The sequence below is a fragment of the Geotrypetes seraphini genome, chromosome 6 (genome assembly GCF_902459505.1).
Source record: "Geotrypetes seraphini chromosome 6, aGeoSer1.1, whole genome shotgun sequence".
NCBI classification, from domain to species: domain Eukaryota; kingdom Metazoa; phylum Chordata; class Amphibia; order Gymnophiona; family Dermophiidae; genus Geotrypetes; species Geotrypetes seraphini.
In genome coordinates this window covers 189,110,966-189,133,229 of record NC_047089.1, presented here as the reverse complement: position 1 = coordinate 189,133,229, position 22,264 = coordinate 189,110,966, and the positions used below count along the sequence as shown (strand labels likewise).

The following is a 22,264-nucleotide window of genomic DNA, read 5'->3' as shown; positions in this document are numbered from 1 at the left end:
CCCGATATCTTATTAATCATCCCTGAAGATAACCTTGATGCAGCCATATTTTATTGATTATGACTGCCTCATGAGGATAATTGGGGTAAAGGGGAGGTTGTATTTTAACACATTTTAGGCTATTTAGGGCCATTTTTATAAAACCACGGTAGCAATTCCTGCAAAGCAAATGCACCAAAGCCCATTTAATTTCTATGGCCTTCAGTACAATTGCTGCAGGAGAATGGCTACCATGGTTTTGTAAAAGGAGCCCTTTAATTGGGATCAGCTGAATGACTCATTGGCACTATCCAGGCTATCATATAGAACAGTTGGGTTGGATTCCCTCTGAGCAGAGGAGTTGCCTAATGATTGGAACACAGTGCAATGAGACTTATGAAAACCAGGGTTCACATTCCCAAAGGCACTTCTTATAGTCTTGGGCAAATCACTTTGTCCTCCATTATTATAGGTACTATATTAGATTATAAATACTCCAGAGCAGTGGTCTTCATTAATTTTTAAGTTAGGGCCACTTTGGCATCCAATGAGCTGAAGGAGAGTCGACAAATATGTTCTCATATGAAGCTATGACACTTCTGACCAGTGTGTATCAATAACATCCATTCACACAGCCCACCTTCAAACTTCATTGGGGTTTACTTTCAGTGGTTGTGAGAATTTCCAAAACTGTATTCTTTTTTTGCCTATTGAGAAATGCCTCCTCCCCTATCTACTTTCTGTCCTGAACTTAATTAGAGAAGCAGACAAACAGGAAAGAAGATATCAATGTAATATGTAATCAACAATTCATTTTCTCTAGGTGTGAGACAGCCAGCTTGTTTATGTACTACTTCAGAATCTCCTTCTGAAAAGCAGAAGTTGGATCTTCGTCCAAGGGGTTGTAATATTCTCTATCATGTAATTGCCTCTTTACTTCAGTCATAAAATCACGCTTCCACCCTTATCAGCAGGTTTGATAAAAAATATAAGGGTTTGATGTTCTTCTTTTGTTAACTCTCATGCAAAAAAATTGGTACAATTTTCTTTGCTAAACCAATGCAACTACCATCCTAGCGTTGGTTTAGCAAGGAAAATTGTACCAATTTTTTTGAATGAGAGTTTCTATATTATTGGTATTTACAATTTTTGGTTTTTTGAAGCCTTCTTTTGTTACGTCATAAAAGTGCTTTTTTTCTTATCTTCTAGTTTTACAATGTCACGCTGTACACATCTGTTGGGCCTGGCGGTATCCATTTTGACGATTACTTAACAACTGATTGGACCCACTGTTATAAAAAGAATGTATAACTTATTTTCTGAAAAATAAAAAAAGGTCAACTGTTGTCTGAAAGGCATTGTAACATGTAGAAGAGACAAAGGTTAAACCTTTTATCAGAAAATTGTCTCACACCCACAGCTGTACTGTAGACCTGGGAAACATTTGTTCTTGGCTTGGAGTCTCTCAACAGGGAGATGTGATGCTGGGGAAGGATCATTACAGGCATTCAGCATTCAGTCTAGCACCGGGAATATAGAAGAGTATTTGTTAGTGGCCAGTTTTTAGTTTTCAGAGGTCAAACTCTAAGCATGGATCTTAAAAAACAACAGCAACCCACTGCATTTTGCTTCCGGCTGTAATTTTTATGGCTGCTTTATAGCCTGGCACTGTACTTTTCCCATATCAGTAAGAGTGCATCATTGTCTCCTGCATGGTAATTCACAGAGTGAAGTAATGAGTCTGTTGTGTCTCTCAGGCATTTCCGAGAAAGCAAAGGAAGAGTGGGAAACAATATTATTGTCAAACAGGGCTTGGGATTGACTGTCATAAGACTTCAGAGGACATTTCGTGAGTAAGCAAGGACTTTGGATATGCAATGTGGAGACAGTTACAGTACAATATGGAAATAACCATCCTATAGACAAGCAAAGTGACGTAGCTTACTGGTTAGAGCACTGGCTGTTAGGGTAACCAGATGTCAAGGAAAACTTAGACATGACTTTTTTTAGAGGACTGTCTGAGTGTCCAGATGGATTTTCAAACCCTGGTAGTGTGACATCATCCCATCACATCTGCACATGCTTGGAGCCCTCAGACATAGCCCTGAGCTCAGGAAAGGAGATGAGGGGGTGGGCCTGGGCTAGAGGTGGAATGAGGCGGGGCTAGGGCAGAACAGGGAGGGGCCACGCATCCTCTTTTCTTTGAGAAGAAATCCAGTCACCCTACTGGCTATAACATTCATGGAAGCCCAGTTCAAATCCCACCGCTGTTCCTTGCAGTGGCGTGGCGAGGGTGAGTGGCACCTGGGGCAGTAGCGCTCCCTTCCCTTCCCCCATGCATCTTTCATTTTCCCAGCATGAGCAGCATCATGAACCTGCTACCCACGTCATGTTGGCTCTCCCTCTGACGTGACTTCCTAGGTGTGGGACCCGGAAGTGATGTCAAAGAGAGCTGACACTAATACAGGCAGCAAGTGCGTGATACTGCTTACGCCGGGAAAATGAAAGAGGTATGATGGAATGGAATGAGAGCACGCTGCAGCAGGGGAAGGTTTGGGAAGGAGCGGGGGCAGAAAGGAGGACTGGTGCCGGAGCCCTCACCAAGATGGTGCCTGGGGTATACCGCCCCCCCACACTTACTACGCCACTGGTTCCATGTGATCTTGGGCAAGTCATTTAACCCTCCATTGCCTCAGGTATAAAATTAGATTGGGAGCCTTCCAGAGACAAGCTAATACAAGGGTGGGCAACTCCGTTCCTCGAGGGCCGGAATCCAGTCGGGTTTTCAGGATTTCCCCATGAATATGCATGAGATCTATTTGCATGCACTGCTTTTAATGCATATTCATGGAGGAAATCCTGAAAACCCGACTGGATTCCGGCCCTCGAGGAACGGAGTTGCCCACCCCTGAGCTAATAGCTGGGCCCTGATCTATTGGTGGCTTCTAGAGCTAGTACTAGGGTTACCAGACGTCCAGATTTCCCTAGAAGTCCAGATGGCTTTTCAAAACCCAGTACTTTGTCCGGGTTTTGAAAAGAAATCACGCTGGGAAGGGGCATCCGTGTATGCGCGGATGCAACACAGTGATGCCACGCACACGCACGCATGCGTGCAACATCATCATGTCACATCTGCACATGTGCGGATGCCTTCCTGCCCGACGAACAGGCAGCAGGAGGTGTGGCGGGGACTAGTGGGACTGGTGGCCTGGGGGGGGGCGGGTCTAGGGGTAAAATCTTTTAATCCTAGCTAGAGCAATACCACAACATACAAACTTTATGCACAGCAAACATGGGAGAAATATGCCAGATGCAAGAACCCAAGGTTTTGTGGTAATCATGGCTTCTTGTGTGCATGCCTAAAACCAAACTGAAAGCATCAGCACGCACATCGGCTCTAGCTCTTCTGCAACTAAATATGAGCCTTACAAAAATTGTTTGATCTTGACATTTTTGAGAGGCTCATATTTAATGCTAAGAAATGCAAGGTCATGCATTTGGGCTGCAAAAATCTGAGGGAACAGTACAGTTTAGAAGGTGAAGAACTTGTGTGCACGACGGAAGAGCTGGACTTGGGTGTGATTGTATGTAATGATCTTAAGGTGGGCAAACAGGTTGAAAAAGTGACGGCAAAAGCTAGAAGGATGCTAGGGTGCATAGGGAGAAGGTATGGCTAGTAGGAAAAAGGACATATTGGTGCCCCTGTACAGTGGCGTACCTAGCATATGTGACACCCGGGGCCCATCATTTTTTGGCAACCCCATCTGTACGAAAAACATGATTTTTAGTAACAAGCCACACGTCACACATGAGTACCTAGGAAAAGGCAGCATCTTACATACAATCAATACACCCATTGTAAAACTAAACAAGCCAGACTAATACAGATCAATCCTACACCATCAATCCTAACAGAAAACCATGTCTTTCGAACACATAGAAAACACCTTCGCCTAGTATGGAATATGTCATCACAAACGAATCCCTCCCCCTTTTACAAAACTGTAGTGTGGATTTTAGCCACAGTGCTAACAGCTCTGATGCTCATAGAATTCTGAGCATCAGAGCTGCTACCACCACGGCTGGCACTAAAAAATGCTCCACAGTTTTATAAAAGGGGGGATAAAATAGAAATACATAGACAAAGGTTAAATTGAACCAGCAAGAAGCTGGACTCTGCATACAATGCAACACCACAGAAACAGTGACACATGTCTCCTAAAGCAATTAATAAATAGAAAATTTTTGTTCTGCCTTTGTCTTCTCTGGTTTCTGCTTTCCTCATCTTTTTGTTACTCTCTTCCTTCCATCCACTGTCTCTCTTCTCTCTGCATCTTCCATTTGCTCTGTTACTGTGCCTCTCCCTTTCTCCCTCCTTCCAAATTGGTCTGGCACCCATCTTCTTCCCTCCGCTCCTCCCATAGTCTGGCATCTCTGTCTTCTTCCCTGCCAGCATCTTCTCCCAACTCTCTCTTCCCCATTTCCCTTCACCATCTTCTCCCCACTCTCTGTTCCCCATTTCCATTCAGCATCTTCTTCCCACTCTGTCTTCCCCATGTGCTTTCAGCATCCTTCTCCCCCTCTGTTTTACCCTGTTTTCCTCTCCACCCCACCTTTTCTCCCTTTCTCTCTCCCTGCCCCTTACCTTCATGGCGCTTTCCCCCCCCCTGGCCCAAACAACAGGCCTGGTCCAACAAACCTCCCTGCCCTGTGGCCGGCGATGTCTAAACTGTCTTCTTACAGCAGCCGGAGCGTTGTAGTTGCATATGGCTGCCGTAAAGGTCGTCTTTGATGCAACTTCCGGTTGGGTCAGAGATGACCTTTATGGCAGAAACACGCAGCTTCAACGCTCTAGCTCAGGGGTGCCCACACTTTTTGGGCTTGCGAGCTACTTTTAAAATGACCAAGTCAAAATGACCTATCAACAATAAAATTTAAAAAAAAAACCCACAAAGCACACTGTATGCTGAGAAAATGTTAATTATCATTCCTATTCTGGGGTTTTTTCAAAGAGGTCAAGGCAGATGACTCTATGCACTGTTACCTCAGTAACAACCATACAAAAATAGACAAATATTCCCCCTCCCTTTTTACTAAAGCACAATAGCAGTTTTTAACGCAAGGAGCTGCGCTGAATGCCCAGGGCTGCTCTCGACGCTCATAGGCTCCCTGCGCTAAAAAAACGCTATTGCGGTTTAGTAAAAGGGGGGCCATAGTGCAAAATATAGACAGCAGATATAAATTCAGACACATTTTGATCACTAAATTTAAAATAAAATCATTTTTTCTACCTTGTTGTCTGGTGATTTCATGAGTCTCTGGTTGCACTTTCTTCTTCTGACTGTGCATCCAATCTTTCTTCCCTTCTTTCAGCCTGTATGCTTCCTCTCCTCCAGACCTCATTCCCTCCCCCAACTTTTTCTTCCTCTCTCCCTGCCCTTTCTTTCTCCCTGACTCCCTTTCTCTTTTCTCTCTTCATGCCCACTTTCTTTTTCTCTATTTCCCTCCTTTCCTTCTGTCTCCCTGCCTGCCCCCTTTCTTTCTTTCTCCCTACCCTCCCCCAAGCCATTGCCGCCACCTTCGGGGAACAGCCCCCCAAGTCACTGCCATCGGGTAACATGCCCCAAAGCCGCTGCCGCCCCAAGCTCTCCTTCCCTGCATCTTCCCTGCGTTGGGCCGACCAGCATTCCTCTCCCCGATGTCAATTCTGCCATCGGAGAGGAAGTTCCGCCCAGCTAGGCAGCGATTGGCTGGCCCGAACTTTCTCTCCGACGGCAAAATTGACGTCGGGGAGAGGCAGGCTGATCGGCCCAGTAGAATTTTCAGACCTGGCCGGCTGTGCACCCCTCCTAAGGCTGCACCCGGGGCAGACCTCCCCCCATCTCCCCTACCCCCCTCCACCCCCCGCACCCCCCCTTGGTACGCCACTGCCCCTGTATAAGACTTTGGTGAGATCTCATTTAGAATATTGTGTACAATTCTGGAGGCTTCACCTTCAAAAAAATATAAAAAGGGTGGAGTCGGTCCACAGGAAGGCTTCTAAAATGGTGCGTAGTCTTCGTCATAAGGCATATGGGAACAGATTTAAAGATCTCAAAATGTATACTTTAGAGGAAAGGCCAGAGAGGGGAGATGAGATGTTTAAATACCTATGTGACATAAATGCACATGAGTCTGCCGAGTCTCTTTCATTTGAAAGGAAGCTCTGGAATGAGAGGGATTAAGATGAAGTTAAGAGGTGATAGGCTCAGAAGTAATCTAAGGAAATACCTTTTTACAGGTGGTAGATATGTGGAACAGTCTCCCAGTAGAGGTGGTGGAGACAGAGACTGTGTCTGATTTCAAGAAAGCCTGGGATATGCACGTGGGATCTCTTAGAGAGAGGAAGAGATAATGGTTACTGTGGATGGGCAGACTGGATGGGCCATTTGGCCATTATCTGCCATCATGTTTCTATGTATGAATTAAATAATAGCAGCACATGAGCACTTACTGACATCTATTTTGTAAGGGCCCATGAGTTAATCCTGTGCTAATCAGGTAGTGTGTGGTAGTACAAGCTGTGCTAACTGATCAGTATAGAAATGCCCACTCCCATTATCTTCCACCCAAAAATATTTTTGGGTGCATAGTTTGCACTTGCAAATCAGGACACTACTACAGGATGCCTGAGCGTGGCTCACAGTAAGCCCTTTTAAGTTGTGGTAAGCGCATGCCAGTGTTTATTGCAGAGCTGCCAAGTTTCCCATTCCAGGCATGAGATTTTATGGTCGCTCTTATTTTACCTTTCTCATCCACTGCCAATTCCAGATTTCATTCCTTTCATTTAGCTGCCTCCTATGCCTGGAATAAATTACCCGAGTTTGTCCGTCAAGCTACTTCTCTTCCCTTGTTTAAAAGCAGACTGAAAACTCACCTTTTTGATATGGCCTTCAATCCTTAACCCTAATCCCCATTGCCCACCAACTCAGCTAGCAGATTAACTGTTCCTCATAACTGTATCCATGACATCCTGTTTGTCTGTCTTGGCTGTGTAGATTGTAAGCTCTTTCGAGCAGGGACTGTTTTCTTCTTCTTTGTGACTCTGTACAGCGCTGCATGTGTCTGGTAGCGCTATAGAAATAATTCATAATAATAGTAGTAAACTTACATCCCAAAGCAGTGTAGTATTTGTAGTCCATGATTTCATCCATTAAAATTAACGCTGCAGGTCCAGAATGCACCAGGATGAGGTTGGCCGAAATCTAGGACCAGGCAAAAAATTAGGGTTTAAAAGGAGGATGGATTTTACTTGTTTCTTTCTAAACTAAACTAAACTAAACTAAATCTTAGGTTTGTATACCGCGCCATCTCCGCAAGCGCAGAGCTCGGCACGGTTTACAGAAGTTAAGAGGAAAGGAACTACAATGAAGGGATAAAGGAGAGGGACTAAGAAGATAGAGAGGGACCGGTTGCTAGAGAACGGGAAGTAATTAGATTTTTGAGAAAAGCCAAGTTTTCAAGTGTTTGCGGAAGGATTGGAAGGAGCTTGAATTTCTGAGCGGGGGTGTGAGATTGTTCCAGAGTTCTGTGGTTCTAAAGAGGAGGGATGTTCCAAGTTTTCCTGCGCGGGATATACCTTTTATAGAGGGGAAAGACAGTTTCAGTTTTTGTGAGGGTCTAGTGGGGTGTGGGTTTGAGGAGTTCCAAAGGAGTGGGATAACGGGAGGGAGGACGCCATGTAGGATCTTGAAGACTAAGCAGGCACATTTATAGAGGACTCTGGAGTATACTGGGAGCCAGTGAAGCTTGGAGAGGAGTGGGGAGACGTGATCGAACTTGCCTTTTGCGAAAATAAGCTTGGCCGCGGCGTTCTGAATTAGCTGAAGTCTATGGAGGTTTTTCTTAGTTAGGCTTATGTAGATGGAATTACAGTAATCCAGTCTAGAGAGGATGGTAGATTGAACGAGAACGGTGAAGTGAGAATGATGAAAGCAGGATCTCACTCTCCTCAGCATATGAAGGCTAAAGAAGCATTTTTTTACCAAGGAGTTGAGGTGATCATTGAAGGAGAGAGAGGAGTCTATGACGATGCCTAGGACTTTGCTTGAAAATTCAAGCTGAAGAGTGGGGCCGGATGGTAGTGGGATGGAGGTGGGTAAATGATCTAAAATTGGGCCGAGCCAAAGTAGTTTTGTTTTGGACTCATTCAGTTTCATTTGTACAAATTGGGCCCAGGATTGGAGATTCGTTATACATGTGGATATGTTATCAGCAAGGTTTGAGAGGTTTGAGTCGGTCTCGAGGAGGATGAGGATGTCATCAGCGTAGGAGTAGAGAGTTTCTAGGGGGGATAGATGGAGGAGTTTCAAAGAGGACATGTAGATGTTGAAAAGGATAGGGGAGAGGGGTGAGCCTTGCGGGACTCCACATTTTGGCTTCCAGGGGGGGGAAGAGGTACCGTTTGTGTTAACGGTGTAGGAGCGGAAGCGTAAGAATTTCGAGAACCAATCTAGGACTGTGGAGCTTATGCCTATTTCGGAGAGTTGGAAGATTAGGATGTCGTGGTGGACGACATCAAAGGCTGCGGAGAGGTCAAATTGTAGGAGAACAGCAAATTTGTTGCGAGAATGGAGATGTTGCACCTTAGAGATTAGTGAGGCCAAGAGGGATTCGGTGCTAAAGTTGGGTCTGAAGCCGAATTGGTGGGGTAGGAGAATAGAGAATCTTTCTAGGTAGAATGAGAGTTGGGTGGATATGATGGATTCTAATAACTTGGTTAGGAGAGGGATATTTGCTATGGGGCGGTAGTTTGATGGCATGGAGGGGTCAAGTTCGGCCTTTTTCAGTAGAGGAGTCAATGAAATGTGTCCCATGTTGGGGGAGAAAAGGCCCGATGTTAGGGCAGAGTTTATGAGTTCGGTGAGGGAAGCGATGGCCTGTGTAGGGATATTCTCGAATAGATAGGAGGGGAAAGGATCCAGAGTGCACTTGCAGGTTTTTAGTTTGAGGCAGAGTTTGGAGACTTGCGATTCGGAAACAGGCTCGAAGGCGGTCCAAGATCTGTCGGCGGGAATGGGGGTGGATATAGGTAAGGTAGGGTTGAGGTCAGTAGAGGTCAGGGAATTGTAGGAGACTGTGGGTGGGAAGGAGGATCTTAGGGTGGTAACCTTTTCATTAAAGAAATTTGCGAGGGCATCGGCTGATAGAGACGGTGGGAGCACAGATGGGTCCTTTTTTGTAGTTAGGGAGCGCCAGATGTTGAACAGCGCACTGATCTGGTTGTTGGATCTAGAGATCTTGTCTCCGAAGAAGTTTTTCCTGGCTTTTTTTAGTGTAGAATTGTAAAGTTTAATATTGATCCTCCAGGTCTGTCTATCAGAGGGGGATTTGGATTTTTTCCATTTGCGCTCTAGAGCGCGACATTTCTGTTTCAGTTCTCTGTGAAGAGGTAAGTACCAGGGGGCCTTTCGGGGGTAGGAGATGGTTTTAGTGGATATTGGAGCAAGGGAGTGGTAGGTGGACTCGGAGAGGGCAGTCCATTTGCGCCAATGGGATTCGGGGTCTGTAGGTCTAGGGTTGGAGGAGAGTTGGTTGAGGAATTTGGACCAGAATAGATTGCTCGAGGTTTTTTTGCGAAAGGTTATGGAATGAGAGGGGTGGGGTGGGGAGTCAAGATGGGACATGAAAATGGGGAGGCAGGTAGTCCCTAAGAAGTGATCGGACCAAGGGACTTGTTCCCAGCGAGTGTCGTCGGTTGAAGTTTTGTAGTCGGTGAGATCAAGGAAAGTGGTGAGGTCTAGAGTGTGCCCTTTTTCGTGGGTTGGAGAAGGGGTGGGTGAGGGGAAGCCTAGAGAGTTAAGGAAGTTGTTGAATTCAGTCGTGTCCTTGCTGTTGGTGTCATCAAGGTGGAGGTTAATATCACCAACGATCAGAAGTCTTTGAAATTTAAGGAAGGCATTTGTTATGGTCTCAAAGACGAGATTGGAGGATTTGGTCCAAGGGGTGGGTGGGCGGTATAGTAACAGGATGCCCAATGGGTGGGTGCGGAGTTCGTCATTGACAGAGGCAAGCAAATATTCTAGGGAAGCGTGAGTGCCCGTCTCAAGGAGCTGGACGTCAAAGAAAGATTTGTAGAGGAGTGCTAGACCACCTCCTTTTCGATTGGGTCTGGGGGAGAAGAGGCCTTGGTAACCGTGGGGGAGGAGTTCGTTTTGTGTGAATAGATCGTCTTTGGCGATCCATGATTCAGTGATGCATAGGAATCCAGGGTCGTGCTCGTCTAGAAGGTCTTTCAAGATTTGGGTCTTATTGCACACGGATCTGGCATTGCAATAAAGTGTCGGGACTGGGGTGAGAGAGTCTGAGGCAGTGTTGGGAAGATTGGCAGTGGGCAGGGGTTTTAGAGAATCTTGGTTGACTTTTCGAGGGTTTTTCTTGAGAGGGGGAATTCTGGTGCGAATCAGTGTGGGGATTTTGAGTCCAGGGCAGATGTTATTGGAGTGAGCGGGGTCGAGTAGGTTGGGAGAGGGAGGTTTCAGACAGAGGGAGGTATAGAGAGGTGAGCAGAGTAGGAGGAGAAGGATCCAGAAGGAAGGGTTCATGGCGGGGAATTAGGACTGGGAGGTTGATGTGTGAGAGTCTGCAGCAGGGGGGGGGGGGGAGAGAGGTAGAGGAGGGAGTAGCAGGAGAACTTGGATTAAACTGGCTGAGTGCAGGGCCAAGAGAAGGGATGAGAGTTTTTTAATTTTTTTTTTTTTTTTTTTTTTTTTTTTTTTTAGGGGTGGATCAAAGGGGGAGCGGTGAGAAGCGGTTAGCGGCTAAGCGCTTTCCGTATGGCAGAGATACAGTTTGGTGCTGAGCTAGGCAAAGACAAGGTGGAATTTGGCATCTAAATGAAAAGCATAGACAATAATAAAATATGGTACAGAGACAGGAATATGAACAATGGTAAACTTTGGCAACGAGCAGAGTCCGGGTTGGGCAAGGGGAGCTGAGAGTCTGGAGGTCCTCAGTGGGCCTTGATGAGCTAAGGAGGGGGGGGGACGGTGAGGTGAGGCAGAAAGGAGCCCAGAAGTGCTAGTACTGTCTAGCAGGGACTTCGGCAGCTCTTGGGTGGGCTGTGGAGGCAGAGTTCAAGTGTGAGGCAGGGGCAGGGCCGTTCAGTCCTGCTCGAGTGGCGTCGGGCGGAGGAAGGAAGGAACAAGATGGAGGAAACTTCCTCCTTCCTCTGCCTTGGAGTCGCTGAGGCAGAACAGAAACTTTCGGCGGCCCGCAGTGGGCTGAAGAGAAGCCGGATCACGCTAGCCTGTAGCAGCCCTCGGATGGGCTGGAGGAGAGCAGGCTCGCAGTTAAGCAGGGCAGGGCAGATCCCTCCTCTTCGAGTCAATGGAAGTAAAACCCAGATGTCTCTATCTGTCCTCCATACTTAATGTGACCATAAGTCCCATTTTGAACGGGATCATCCCGTTTTTAATTAGCTTGACCTGTTGTCCCGAAGCGTCCTGTTTTTGAGCAACCCACTGCAGTGTTCTCCCTAGCACAGGGGTGCCCGAAACGAAGGCAATGTGAGTCGATTGTTCTGAGACTGGTATCAACTTTCACCTGAAAGACTCAGGTGAGTTGATAAGAAACAATTAAGCAGGATTTCCTGGACCAGCCCTTTCACACCCAGTTTGGGGCTGCCTGTTGAGTCAGACACACAATATAAGAGGAAGGAAGGAAATGACAGTGTTATGAGAGAGGGAGAGACTGATCGTGACCTATAATCGTGAAGCATGGTGAGTGCACCGTAAGCCACTGCCCCACAGGCTCTGCTTGACAGCTAGGGTAATATGTGTCTCACCTACTGAGTTTCTTCCATCCTGCAGAATTCCAGCCGTGTGATAAAGAACCGGGCCCTCATCATCGTCATGAGTGACTTCCATCCTCGGAGCAATCTCCCCAGTCGGAAAGGGGCAACTAAGGATGCCAATAGACTCTTCAAAATCCTTTCCAGACTGGACTATGATGCCAAACTGTTTACTGATAAAACAGCAGAAGAAATTAAACAGATATATGAACAAGGTATTCTTGAAAATTATTTGGCCGTTTGGCGACTCTTTCTACATTAGAGCTTAGTGGAACCAAATTCTAGAAGTGATATTTATAATCAACCTTAGACAGTGTTTATGTAATATATGTGGCTAAAGAATCATAACTTTTGCTAAAGTTAGTCTACATAAGTGCCTTGTGGCCCATAAGTATTATATATATAAAATTTATATATTTATTTCATTTTATATCCTGTTCTCCCCAGAGAGCTCAGAACGGGTTACAAGGTAACATACATAATATTTGGATAAATTAGTTACATAATGATAATTAGTCAAATGGGTTATGGTAACAAATGTATAGTACGGTTTAACTTCCTAAATTAACACTCACATATCCTAAATTAATATTCACAGATAACAACATGGTTAGATCATTCTAGATTAATGTTACAGTTACATAATAATTAGCAGACAGGTGCCTGACAGTTTGTTAAACCTAAAATAACATTCATAGATAATATTAGGGGTGCTCAGCATTTAACGCCCCTTTTACAAACCTTAGCGGCAAAAGACCCGAAGCCCTTTAAATCTCTAAGGGCTTTGGAGCAGATATTGTTAGTGTCTTTCTTTTCTTTTAACATTTCTTTATAATTTTTTTAATATGTATCCAAAAGAAAAGAATAAACATAAAAGAAACATCAACAAATACAAGTGGCCGCATTACTAATTGATATGAAACTTAGATTATACTAAAACAGAGCAATATGTATCTAAAATACCGCAACTTTGAGTAAATGAAGATAAATTATAACATTTTAGTGCCATTATTTCTTGATATTTTCTGTAGGCACCTAAAGTATTCTACCATTTGTGATATAAAACTTTTTTTTCTGTATTTGTATTTCAATAATTTTAATTAGTATTTAAAGAAGAAATCATACATATGTAAATACAATACAATATAATATGGATCATATGTATGAACTAAAGATCAAAACAAACACAATAAAATAAACAGTAGATTAACATTTCAAATGATTAATGATCATCAATACTTTCTTAACTATATAAAAAAGGACAGTATGGATGTACCCCTTAATCAAACAAATCGCTATGGTTTAATAGGCACATGGCTATAAGACTCCAGTGGCTCCCATGAAACTTTTAAATTATTTTTCCAGTAAAGAACAATAATATGTAAGGCTACAGCCATCATAAGATACACTAAATCCTGTGAAGTAAAAAAAAATCATATGTGTAGAAATCAGTTATAAGTTAGAATATATTTGGTTTAATTTGATATTCTTCCTGCACACTGCAATGCAAAGCTCTTGATATATATAAAAAATGTCAAATTGAAATACAGCATTATAATATTTAGTAACAGTTTCCCCAATACATGAAATGGAATCCGACTGGGGGCAAAAATCTTACAAGTCAGGAGAACCCAACAGCTATAAACATTTACTGAGACTCGCCTTCTCAAAACCCAAAGGCTACAGGGATGAGCATCTTTTTCAGAAAGAATTAGTTTTAATGTTCAGGATTTTATTTTATTTTTTTAGATATCTTTATTCATTTTTCAGTCTAAAAACAGTGCGTAAAGGAATACATACAAATAATTTGAAAAACAGCACATACATCAGTCAATAAATATATAATAAACCATTTTCACCCCTCCCCCACCCTTATTCCAATGTATTCAATAAAATCCTAATATAGTATCCCTCTCCCTCCCACCAACCCCCTCTGGATGTGCAAACCAAACCGAAAATAGAAAAATAAACCATTTAATTAAGATTGATAAAATTGGTCAATGGACCCCCTTGTCAGTTTGAACAACCCATTAGTTCAGAATTAATTTTCTCGTATTTATAACACAAGCATAATGAATTCCACCAAAAGATGAAATTTAATCTATTTTTAGTAATGTTCAGGATTTAAAAAATTATATATACGAGGGTTATATGAAAGGTATAGTAACAAAAAAAAACCCCCAACAACCAAGTAAAACAACATAATCTCCATCAAGGGTTATGTGAGGAGCTGCTGAAAAGTTCTCAGACCAACCAAAAAGAGAATGATATGAAGATGGTTCAATCAATGATCTGAAACAATGTCAAAACCCTAGAATTTAGTTTCCGCAAATTGGCACTTATCAAAATAAGATACATATAACACTATAACACTCTTTTTCAGCTACAGTGGCTCAGAATTTAGGAATTTGGTTGGTTGGGCTAAGAACTTTTCAGCACCCCCTCGTACACTTACCCCCCTCTTCTATTAAACTGCGCTAGCAGTTTTTAGGGCAGAGAGCCACGATGAATGGCCCGCACTGCTCACCGACTCTCATAGGAACTCTGAGCATCGGTAGCAGTGCGGGCCATTCAGCGCGGCTCCCCATGCGGTAGCACTGATAGAACCTGCAGTTTTGTTTAAAATACTGTGTTTTAGGTGGTATAGAGCCTATATTTCTGCCTTACTAGTAGTCTTACTTATAGTCCCACCAACCCCAGGGACCACTATTCATATATAGAGACCCATATAATCAGGACTACTCAAATCAAGTCACTTCACAACCAATCAAGATGACCTTTATTCTATGCAATCACTGTGGTGCTTTAATTCCAAGACATACTATTTGGAGGCTTAAGGCTTGCCCCATCTGTCTTCAACTTGCCAGTATTAAGGAGGAGCTCTGCAAACTTAAACAGGAATTGAATACAATTAAAGCAGCTTCCATCACTCCACAAAATCATACCAACTTACCACCTCTACCTCAAAGAATAAAACAGCCCAGGAATAAATGGGTCACAGTAGGCTCAGGAAGACTGCGACATGTAACACAGAAACATCCACCTTCACTTATATTACCTCTACAGAATTCCTTCGCTCCACTAGTGCACTGCAATACTCAAGAAAACAGAAGGGAGGTGGGACTGGAACCAATGAAGGAAACTCAAGAGAACAAGCGCACCCTAAGTACAAATAAAAAAGCCAAAAACAGAAAACTATTACTGTTGGGGGATTCCATCATCAGAGGCATTAACCTTGGAACACAGGGCGAGGAGACCAAAATAGTGAAATGTCTTCCAGGATCCTCAGCTACCAGGAGTTCCAGGCAAATACTGACTATAATTAAGGAAGAAACTAAGGATTTTAACACTGATGTTGTTATCCATCTGGGAACAAATGACCTGGCCAACAACTCCACACTTGCAGCACAGAAAGCTTTTCGGGAGCTTGGTGAGGGCGTGAAACCTTTTGTAAAGACTTTAGCTTTTTCTGAAATACTGCCTGCATATGGAAAAGGAGAGCAAAGAGTGAAAAACACAGAGGAGTTTAATAGATGGCTCAGAGCCTGGTGTCATCAAGAAGGCTTCAGGTACATAGGAGGATGGGGAAATACATGGAAGGACAAGAAGCTATATTGCACTGATGGGCTACATATTACTACAGCAGGAAAAAGAAACCTTGCAGAGAAATTTAGACAATATTTTTCTAGGCATTTAAACTAGAAGGTGGGGGTGGTGTATGTACGAAGGACAATTATAGAGACCACCCCCGGCAAAAGAAAAGATGTGATAGTAGTAAAGGCTGCAACATAAGCAATATCAGCAACTCATTTCTTAGTATTGCAACGGAAAGTGAAACGACACAAAAATCCATACGAAAAAGGAGATTATCACTGAAAAATAGCTGGAAAGCGATGACCACAAATGCTCGCAGTCTAAGCAACAAAGTTCATGATTTGCAAGCCCTGATATTAGAGGCAGATCTAGATATTGTTGCTATCACAGAGACATGGTTCAGTGAATCACATGAATGGGATGCAAACATACCGGGATATAATCTTTTTAGGAAGGACAGAGATGGTCATAAAGGTGGAGGAGTAGCTCTCTATGTAAAGATCAATATCCAAGCGACCGAAATGCAAGGGACCTGGGGAGAGGAAGAAGTGATATGGATTGCTCTGAAAAGAGAAGATGGAACTTCTATCTACGTGGGTGTAGTCTACAGACCTCCGACTCAATCGCAGCAAATTGATAAGGATCTGATTGTGGATATCCAAAAGTTTGGAAGGAAAGAGGAGGTTCTGCTGTTGGGGGATTTCAACCTGCCGGATGCGGACTGAAATGTTCCGTCTGCGGAATCGGAAAGAAGTAGGGAGATTGTGGATGCCTTTCAAGAGGCTCTGCTCAGACAAATGGTGACGGAACCCACAAGGGAAAAAGCGATATTGGATCTGGTCCTCACAAATGGAGAGAGTATCTCTAATGTTCGAGTGGGTGCTCACCTGGGTAGTAGCGATCATCAAACGGTTTGGTTTGATATAACGGCTAAAGTGGAGAGCGGCCGCACGATACTTAAAGTCCTAGATTTCAAACGTACGGACTTTAATGCAATGGGAAAGTACCTGAAGAAAGAGCTGTTAGAATGGGAGGACATAAGAGAAGTGGAAAGACAGTGGTCTAAGCTGAAAGGAGCGATAAAAATGGCTACGGACCTTTATGTGAAGAAAATCAATAAAAACAAGAGAAAAAGGAAGCCGATATGGTTCTCCAACCTAGTGGCTGAGAAAATAAAGGCGAAAGAGTTGGCATTCATGAAATATAAAAAAACCCAAGAAGAGGAGAGCAGAAAGGACTACAGGGTGAAACTGAAAGAAGCCAAGAGAGAGATACGTTTGGCGAAGGCACAGGCGGAAGAACAAATGGCTAAAAATGTAAAAAAGGGAGATAAAAATTTTTTCAGATATATTAGTGAAAGGAGGAAGATAAAAAATGGAATTGCTAGGCTAAAAGATGCTGGGAACAAATATGTGGAGAGTGATGAGGAGAAAGCAAATGTGCTAAACAAATACTTCTGTTCTGTGTTCACAGAAGAAAATCCTGGAGAAGGACCGAGATTGTCTGGCAAAGTTACACGAGAAAATGGAGTAGATTCTGCGCCGTTCACGGAGGAGGGTGTTTATGAGCAACTTGAAAAACTGAAGGTGGACAAAGCGATGGGACCAGACGGGATCCATCCCAGGATACTAAGGGAGCTCAGAGAGGTTCTGGCGAGTCCTATTAAAGACTTGTTCAACAAATCTCTGGAGACGGGAGTGATTCCTGGGGATTGGAGGAGAGCGGATGTGGTCCCTATTCATAAAAGTGGTCACAGGGATGAAGCAGGAAACTACAGGCCGGTAAGCCTCACTTCAGTTGTTGGAAAAATAATGGAAGTGTTGCTGAAAGAAAGGATAGTGTATTTCCTTGAATCTAATGGGTTACAGGATCCGAGGCAACATGGCTTTACAAAAGGTAAATCGTGCCAAACGAACCTGATTGAATTTTTTGATTGGGTGACCAGAGAGCTGGATCGAGGACATATGCTAGATGTAATTTACTTGGATTTCAGCAAAGCCTTTGATACAGTTCCTCATAGGAGGCTGTTGAACAAACTTGAAGGGCTGAAGTTAGGACCCAAAGTGGTGAACTGGGTCAGAAACTGGCTGTCGGACAGACGCCAGAGGGTGGTGGTTAATGGAAGTCGCTTGAAGGAAGGAAAGGTGACTAGTGGAGTCCCTCAGGGTTCGGTGCTGGGGCCAATCCTGTTCAATATGTATGTAAGTGACATTGCTGAAGGGTTAGAAGGAAAAGTGTACCTTTTTGCAGATGATACCAAGATTTGTAACAGAGTAGACACCGAAGAGGGAGTGGAGAATATGAAAAAGGATCTGCAAAAGTTAGAGGAATGGTCTAATGCCTGGCAACTAAAATTCAATGCAAAGAAATGCAGAGTAATGCATTTGGGGATTAATAATAGGAAGGAACCGTATATGCTGGGAGGAGAGAAGCTGATATGCACGGACGGGGAGAGGGACCTTGGGGTGATAATGTCCGAAGATCTAAAGGCGAAAAAACAGTGTGACAAGGCAGTGGCTGCTGCCAGAAGGATTCTGGGCTGTATAAAGAGAGGCGTAGTCAGTAGAAGGAAGAAGGTGTTGATGCCCCTGTACAGGTCATTGGTGAGGCCCCACTTGGAGTATTGTGTTCAGTTTTGGAGACCATATCTGGCGAAAGACGTAAGAAGACTTGAGGCGGTCCAGAGGAGGGCGACGAAAATGATAGGAGGCTTGCGCCAGAAGACGTATGAGGAGAGACTGGAAGCCCTGAATATGTATACCCTGGCCTAGAGGAAAGGAGAGACAGGGGAGATATGATTCAGACGTTCAAATACTTAAAGGGTATTAACGTAGAACAAAATCTTTTCCAGAAAAAGGAAAATGGTAAAACCAGAGGATATAATTTGAGGTTGAGGGGTGGTAGATTCAGGGGCAATGTTAGGAAATTCTACTTTACGGAGAGGGTGGTGGATGCCTGGAATGCGCTCCCGAGAGAGGTGGTGGAGAGTAAAACTGTGACTGAGTTCAAAGAAGCGTGGGATGAACACAGAAGATTTAGAATCAGAAAATAATATTAAATATTGAACTAAGCCAGTTACTGGGCAGACTTGCACGGTCTGTGTCTGTGTATGGCCGTTTGGTGGAGGATGGGCAGGGGAGGGCTTCAATGGCTGGGAGGGTGTAGATGGGCTGGAGTAAGTCTTAACAGAGATTTCGGCAGTTGGAACCCAAGCATAGTACCGAGTAAAGCTTTGGATTCTTGCCCAGAAATAGCTAAGAAGAAAAAAAAAATTTAAATTGAATCAGGTTGGGCAGACTGGATGGACCATTCGGGTCTTTATCTGCCGTCATCTACTATGTTACTATATTACTATGTTACAGTTTAATAGAAGAGGCCCTTAGGCCAGCGAGTTTCCAGTTGTTTTTTTTCGTATCATAGGAAAAATAGCTTATGATAAAACTGGAAATTCATTGGACTAAGTATATTACCCTTGCTGGGGGGGAGAAGGGGGGGGTTTCTCCCAAACATTTCAAACTACTCTTATATTCTTGCCCTCTTTAACAATCTATTCACACAGAAATAGAGAGAAAAATATATTAACTCTATAACTTCTGCTGTTGAAGGTACTGTTGCTGGGTCCATCGTGCCCAGCAGTCCGCTCACGCGGCAGCCCCTAGGTCAAAGACCAGTATTCTAAATGAGCACAGCCTCACCTGCGTACTTTCCAGTTGAGCAGAAACTTTTCCAACTTTGTCTTGAATCCCTGGAGGGTGTTTTCCCCTACGACAGACTCTGGAAGAGCGTTCCAGTTTTCTACCACTCTCTGGGTGAAGAAGAACTTCCTTACGTTTGTACGGAATCTATCCCCTCTCAACTTTAAAGAGTGCCCTCTCGTTCTCCCTTCCTTGGAGAGGGTGAACAACCTGTCTTTATCTACTAGGTCTATTCCCTTCAGTATCTTGAATGTTTCGATCATGTCCTCTCTCAATCTCCTCTTTTTGAGGGAGAAGAGACCCATTTTCTCTAATCTCCCACTGCAACTCCTCCAGCCCCTTAACCATTTTAGTCACTCTTCTCTGGACCCTTTCGAGTAGTACCATGTCCTTCTTCATGTACAGTGACCAGTGCTAGACGCAGTACTCCAGGTGAGGGCGCACCATGGCCCGGTACAGCGGCATGATAACTTTCTCCGATCTGTTCATGATCCCCTTCTTTATCATTCCTAGCATTCTGTTTGCCCTTTTCGCCGCCGCCGCACATTGCATGGACGGCTTCATCGACTTGTCGATCAGAACTCCCAAGTCTCTTTCCTGGGAGGCGTCTCCAAGTACCGCCCCAGACATCCTGTATTCCTGCATGAGATTTGCATCACTTTACATTTATCCACGTTGAACCTCATCTGCCATGTCGATGCCCATTTCTCGAGCCTGATTATGTCACGTTGCAGATCTTTGCAATCCCCCTGTATCTTCACTACTCTGAATAACTTCGTATCATCCGCAAATTTAATCACCTCACTCGTCGTACCAATGTCCAGATTGTTTATAAAGATGTTGAAGAGCAAGGGTCCAAGCACCGAGCCCTGTGGCACCCTACTGGTGACACTTTTCCTGTCCAAGTATTGTCCATTTACCCCCACTCTCTGTTTCCTATGCTCCAGCCAGTTTTTAATCCACGTGAGTATTTCACCCTCAATTCAGTGGCTCACAATTTTCCGAAGTAGTCGTTCATGTGGAACCTTGTCGAACACCTTCTGAAAATCCAAATATACAATGTCGACCAGGTCGCCCTTGTCTATCTACCTCGAAGAAGTGCAGCAAGTTCATCAAACAAGATCTGCCTTTGCTGAAACCGTGCTGGCTGGTCCTCATCAGCCCATGTCTGTCAAGGTGATCAATGATGCGCTCCTTTATCAGCGCTTCTACCATCTTTCCTGGTACCGAGGTCAGACTCACCAGTCTATAGTTTTCTGGGTCCCACTTCAAACCTTTTTTGAAGATCGGCGTAACATTCACCACCTTCCAGTCCTCCGGAATATTTCCTGATTTGATTGACAGGTTGGCTACTAGTTGAAGCAGTTCAGCTGTAGTCCCTTTTAGTTCCTTGATGACCCTTGGATGGATGCCATCTGGTCCTGGAGATTTATCGCTTTTAAGCCTATCTATCTACCTGCATACCTCTTTTTTGTTTTTTTTAATAAACATTAAGGGTCCCTTTTTACCAAGCTGCAGTATGCATGAAAATGGAGTGGTGGAGTAGCCTAGTTGTAGTACAGTGGGCTAAAATTCTAGGAAACTGGATTTGATTCCCACCACAGCGCCTTGTGACTCTGAAAAGATCTAGAACAATTACTTATGCTTACTAATACTTATGGGGAATTTAGGAGACACCTAAAAACATATCTGTTCCTGAAGTACTTAGGTAGCTGATTTGTACAATCTTATTCCACAATAACTGATCTCTAGAGCTGTTAATCATTAACTTTTACTTTGTTAGTTTTCCTTAATTTGTAGCATTTTTTAACCATTGTAAACCGCATAGAACTTCACGGTCCTGCGGTATATTAACTGTTATTATTATTATTAATCCTCCATTTTCCTAGTTACAAAGAAACACCTTAGAGTGTGAGTCCCACTAGGGAGAGAAAGAGTAACTTACGTGTTATGGAGTTAGGAGGGATGGGTGTTTCTCTGTTTATAAAATTCAGGCAGATAATGTTGCTGTATTTTATCTAACATTACTGTGGTTACATTATTGTCATCTGCTCAATAAAGTGAATGGGGACTTGTATGCTGCCTTTTTGTCACTTTGGCATTTCAAATCTGGCATTCAAAGTGATGGGCTCTGGAGGATTAAGTGACTTGCCTCGGGTCATAAGGAGTGGTACTGGGATTTGATCTCACAACCTCTGGGTACAGAGACAGCAGCTCTACCAGTGAGCTACAACACTTCCTTAAATATTAAGGGGCTCATAATTAAAACAAAAATACGTCTAAAATCCCAACTAAGTCGGCACTTGACCGATCTAAAAGACAGGTCGTCTAAGTGCTGATAATTAAAACGGGGTTTTAGACATATTCAGAGACTTTTTAGGCCTCTGTATCCCACTGTGTGCCCAGAGCTGAAAGGGGCATTTTTGGAGGTGTGGTTAGGGCGGGATGTGAGTTGACCTAGACTAAGTCGTACTGCAAAAGTTTGACAAGACTGCCTAGACGGAACTTATACGTTGTGATTTAGATGATCTAAAACCAAGTATAAGTGCCCCAAAGGTATCCAAAGAGACCATATAACTACTGCAGGGAGAAAGTAAAGACCCCCCTCCCCCACATACACACATACTGACCCCCGTCCTACCTCCATAAAGTTCAGAATAAAAACGTACATACCTGCCTCCGGAATATCAGCACTTGGTATAAGAGAGCCTAGTAGAGCTGCATAGAGGTGGCTTAAGTAGTCTGGGGTGTGGGCTATTGAACCATAGCATTACATTAATGGTGGAAAATGTGCACCCACCAATCCTCCACCCCACCCTACTGTATTACCATATAGGTGGCACCTGCAGCTATAAGGGCTATTGGGGTTGTAAACAAATGAGTATAGTGGGTTTTGTGGGTGTTTTGGGGGGGCTCACCATGACCTGCAGGGGAGTTCTGGTGAGATGTTTATGTGGCACCCTTTTTGTGAAGTTCACAGCAGTGCCCTGTAAGGTGCCCCATTGCTGCGTTGCCATGTCTGAGTGACCAATCCATCACTTTGCTGGCCCTTCCCATGTCCAAAAGGTCTTGTTCTGGGCGGACAATTTTTTGGATGAGAATGTGGTATAACGATAGACGTACTAGCGGTCTGGACGATCAAACAGCTGGACTTAGAAGTAGACGA

General features: G+C 43.9%; 1 protein-coding gene across 1 annotated transcript in view; it reads left to right on the top strand.

Annotated features, from left to right (window-relative positions):
- LOC117362930 (caspase-3-like) overlaps nucleotides 1-22,264 on the top strand; it is a 35,507-nt gene that overhangs the window by 2,552 nt on the left and 10,691 nt on the right. Inside the window, exon 2 of the mRNA XM_033950021.1 lies at nucleotides 11,829-12,024. Coding sequence (XP_033805912.1) covers nucleotides 11,829-12,024 — 196 coding nt within the window. The remainder of the gene's footprint in view (nucleotides 1-11,828; nucleotides 12,025-22,264) is intronic.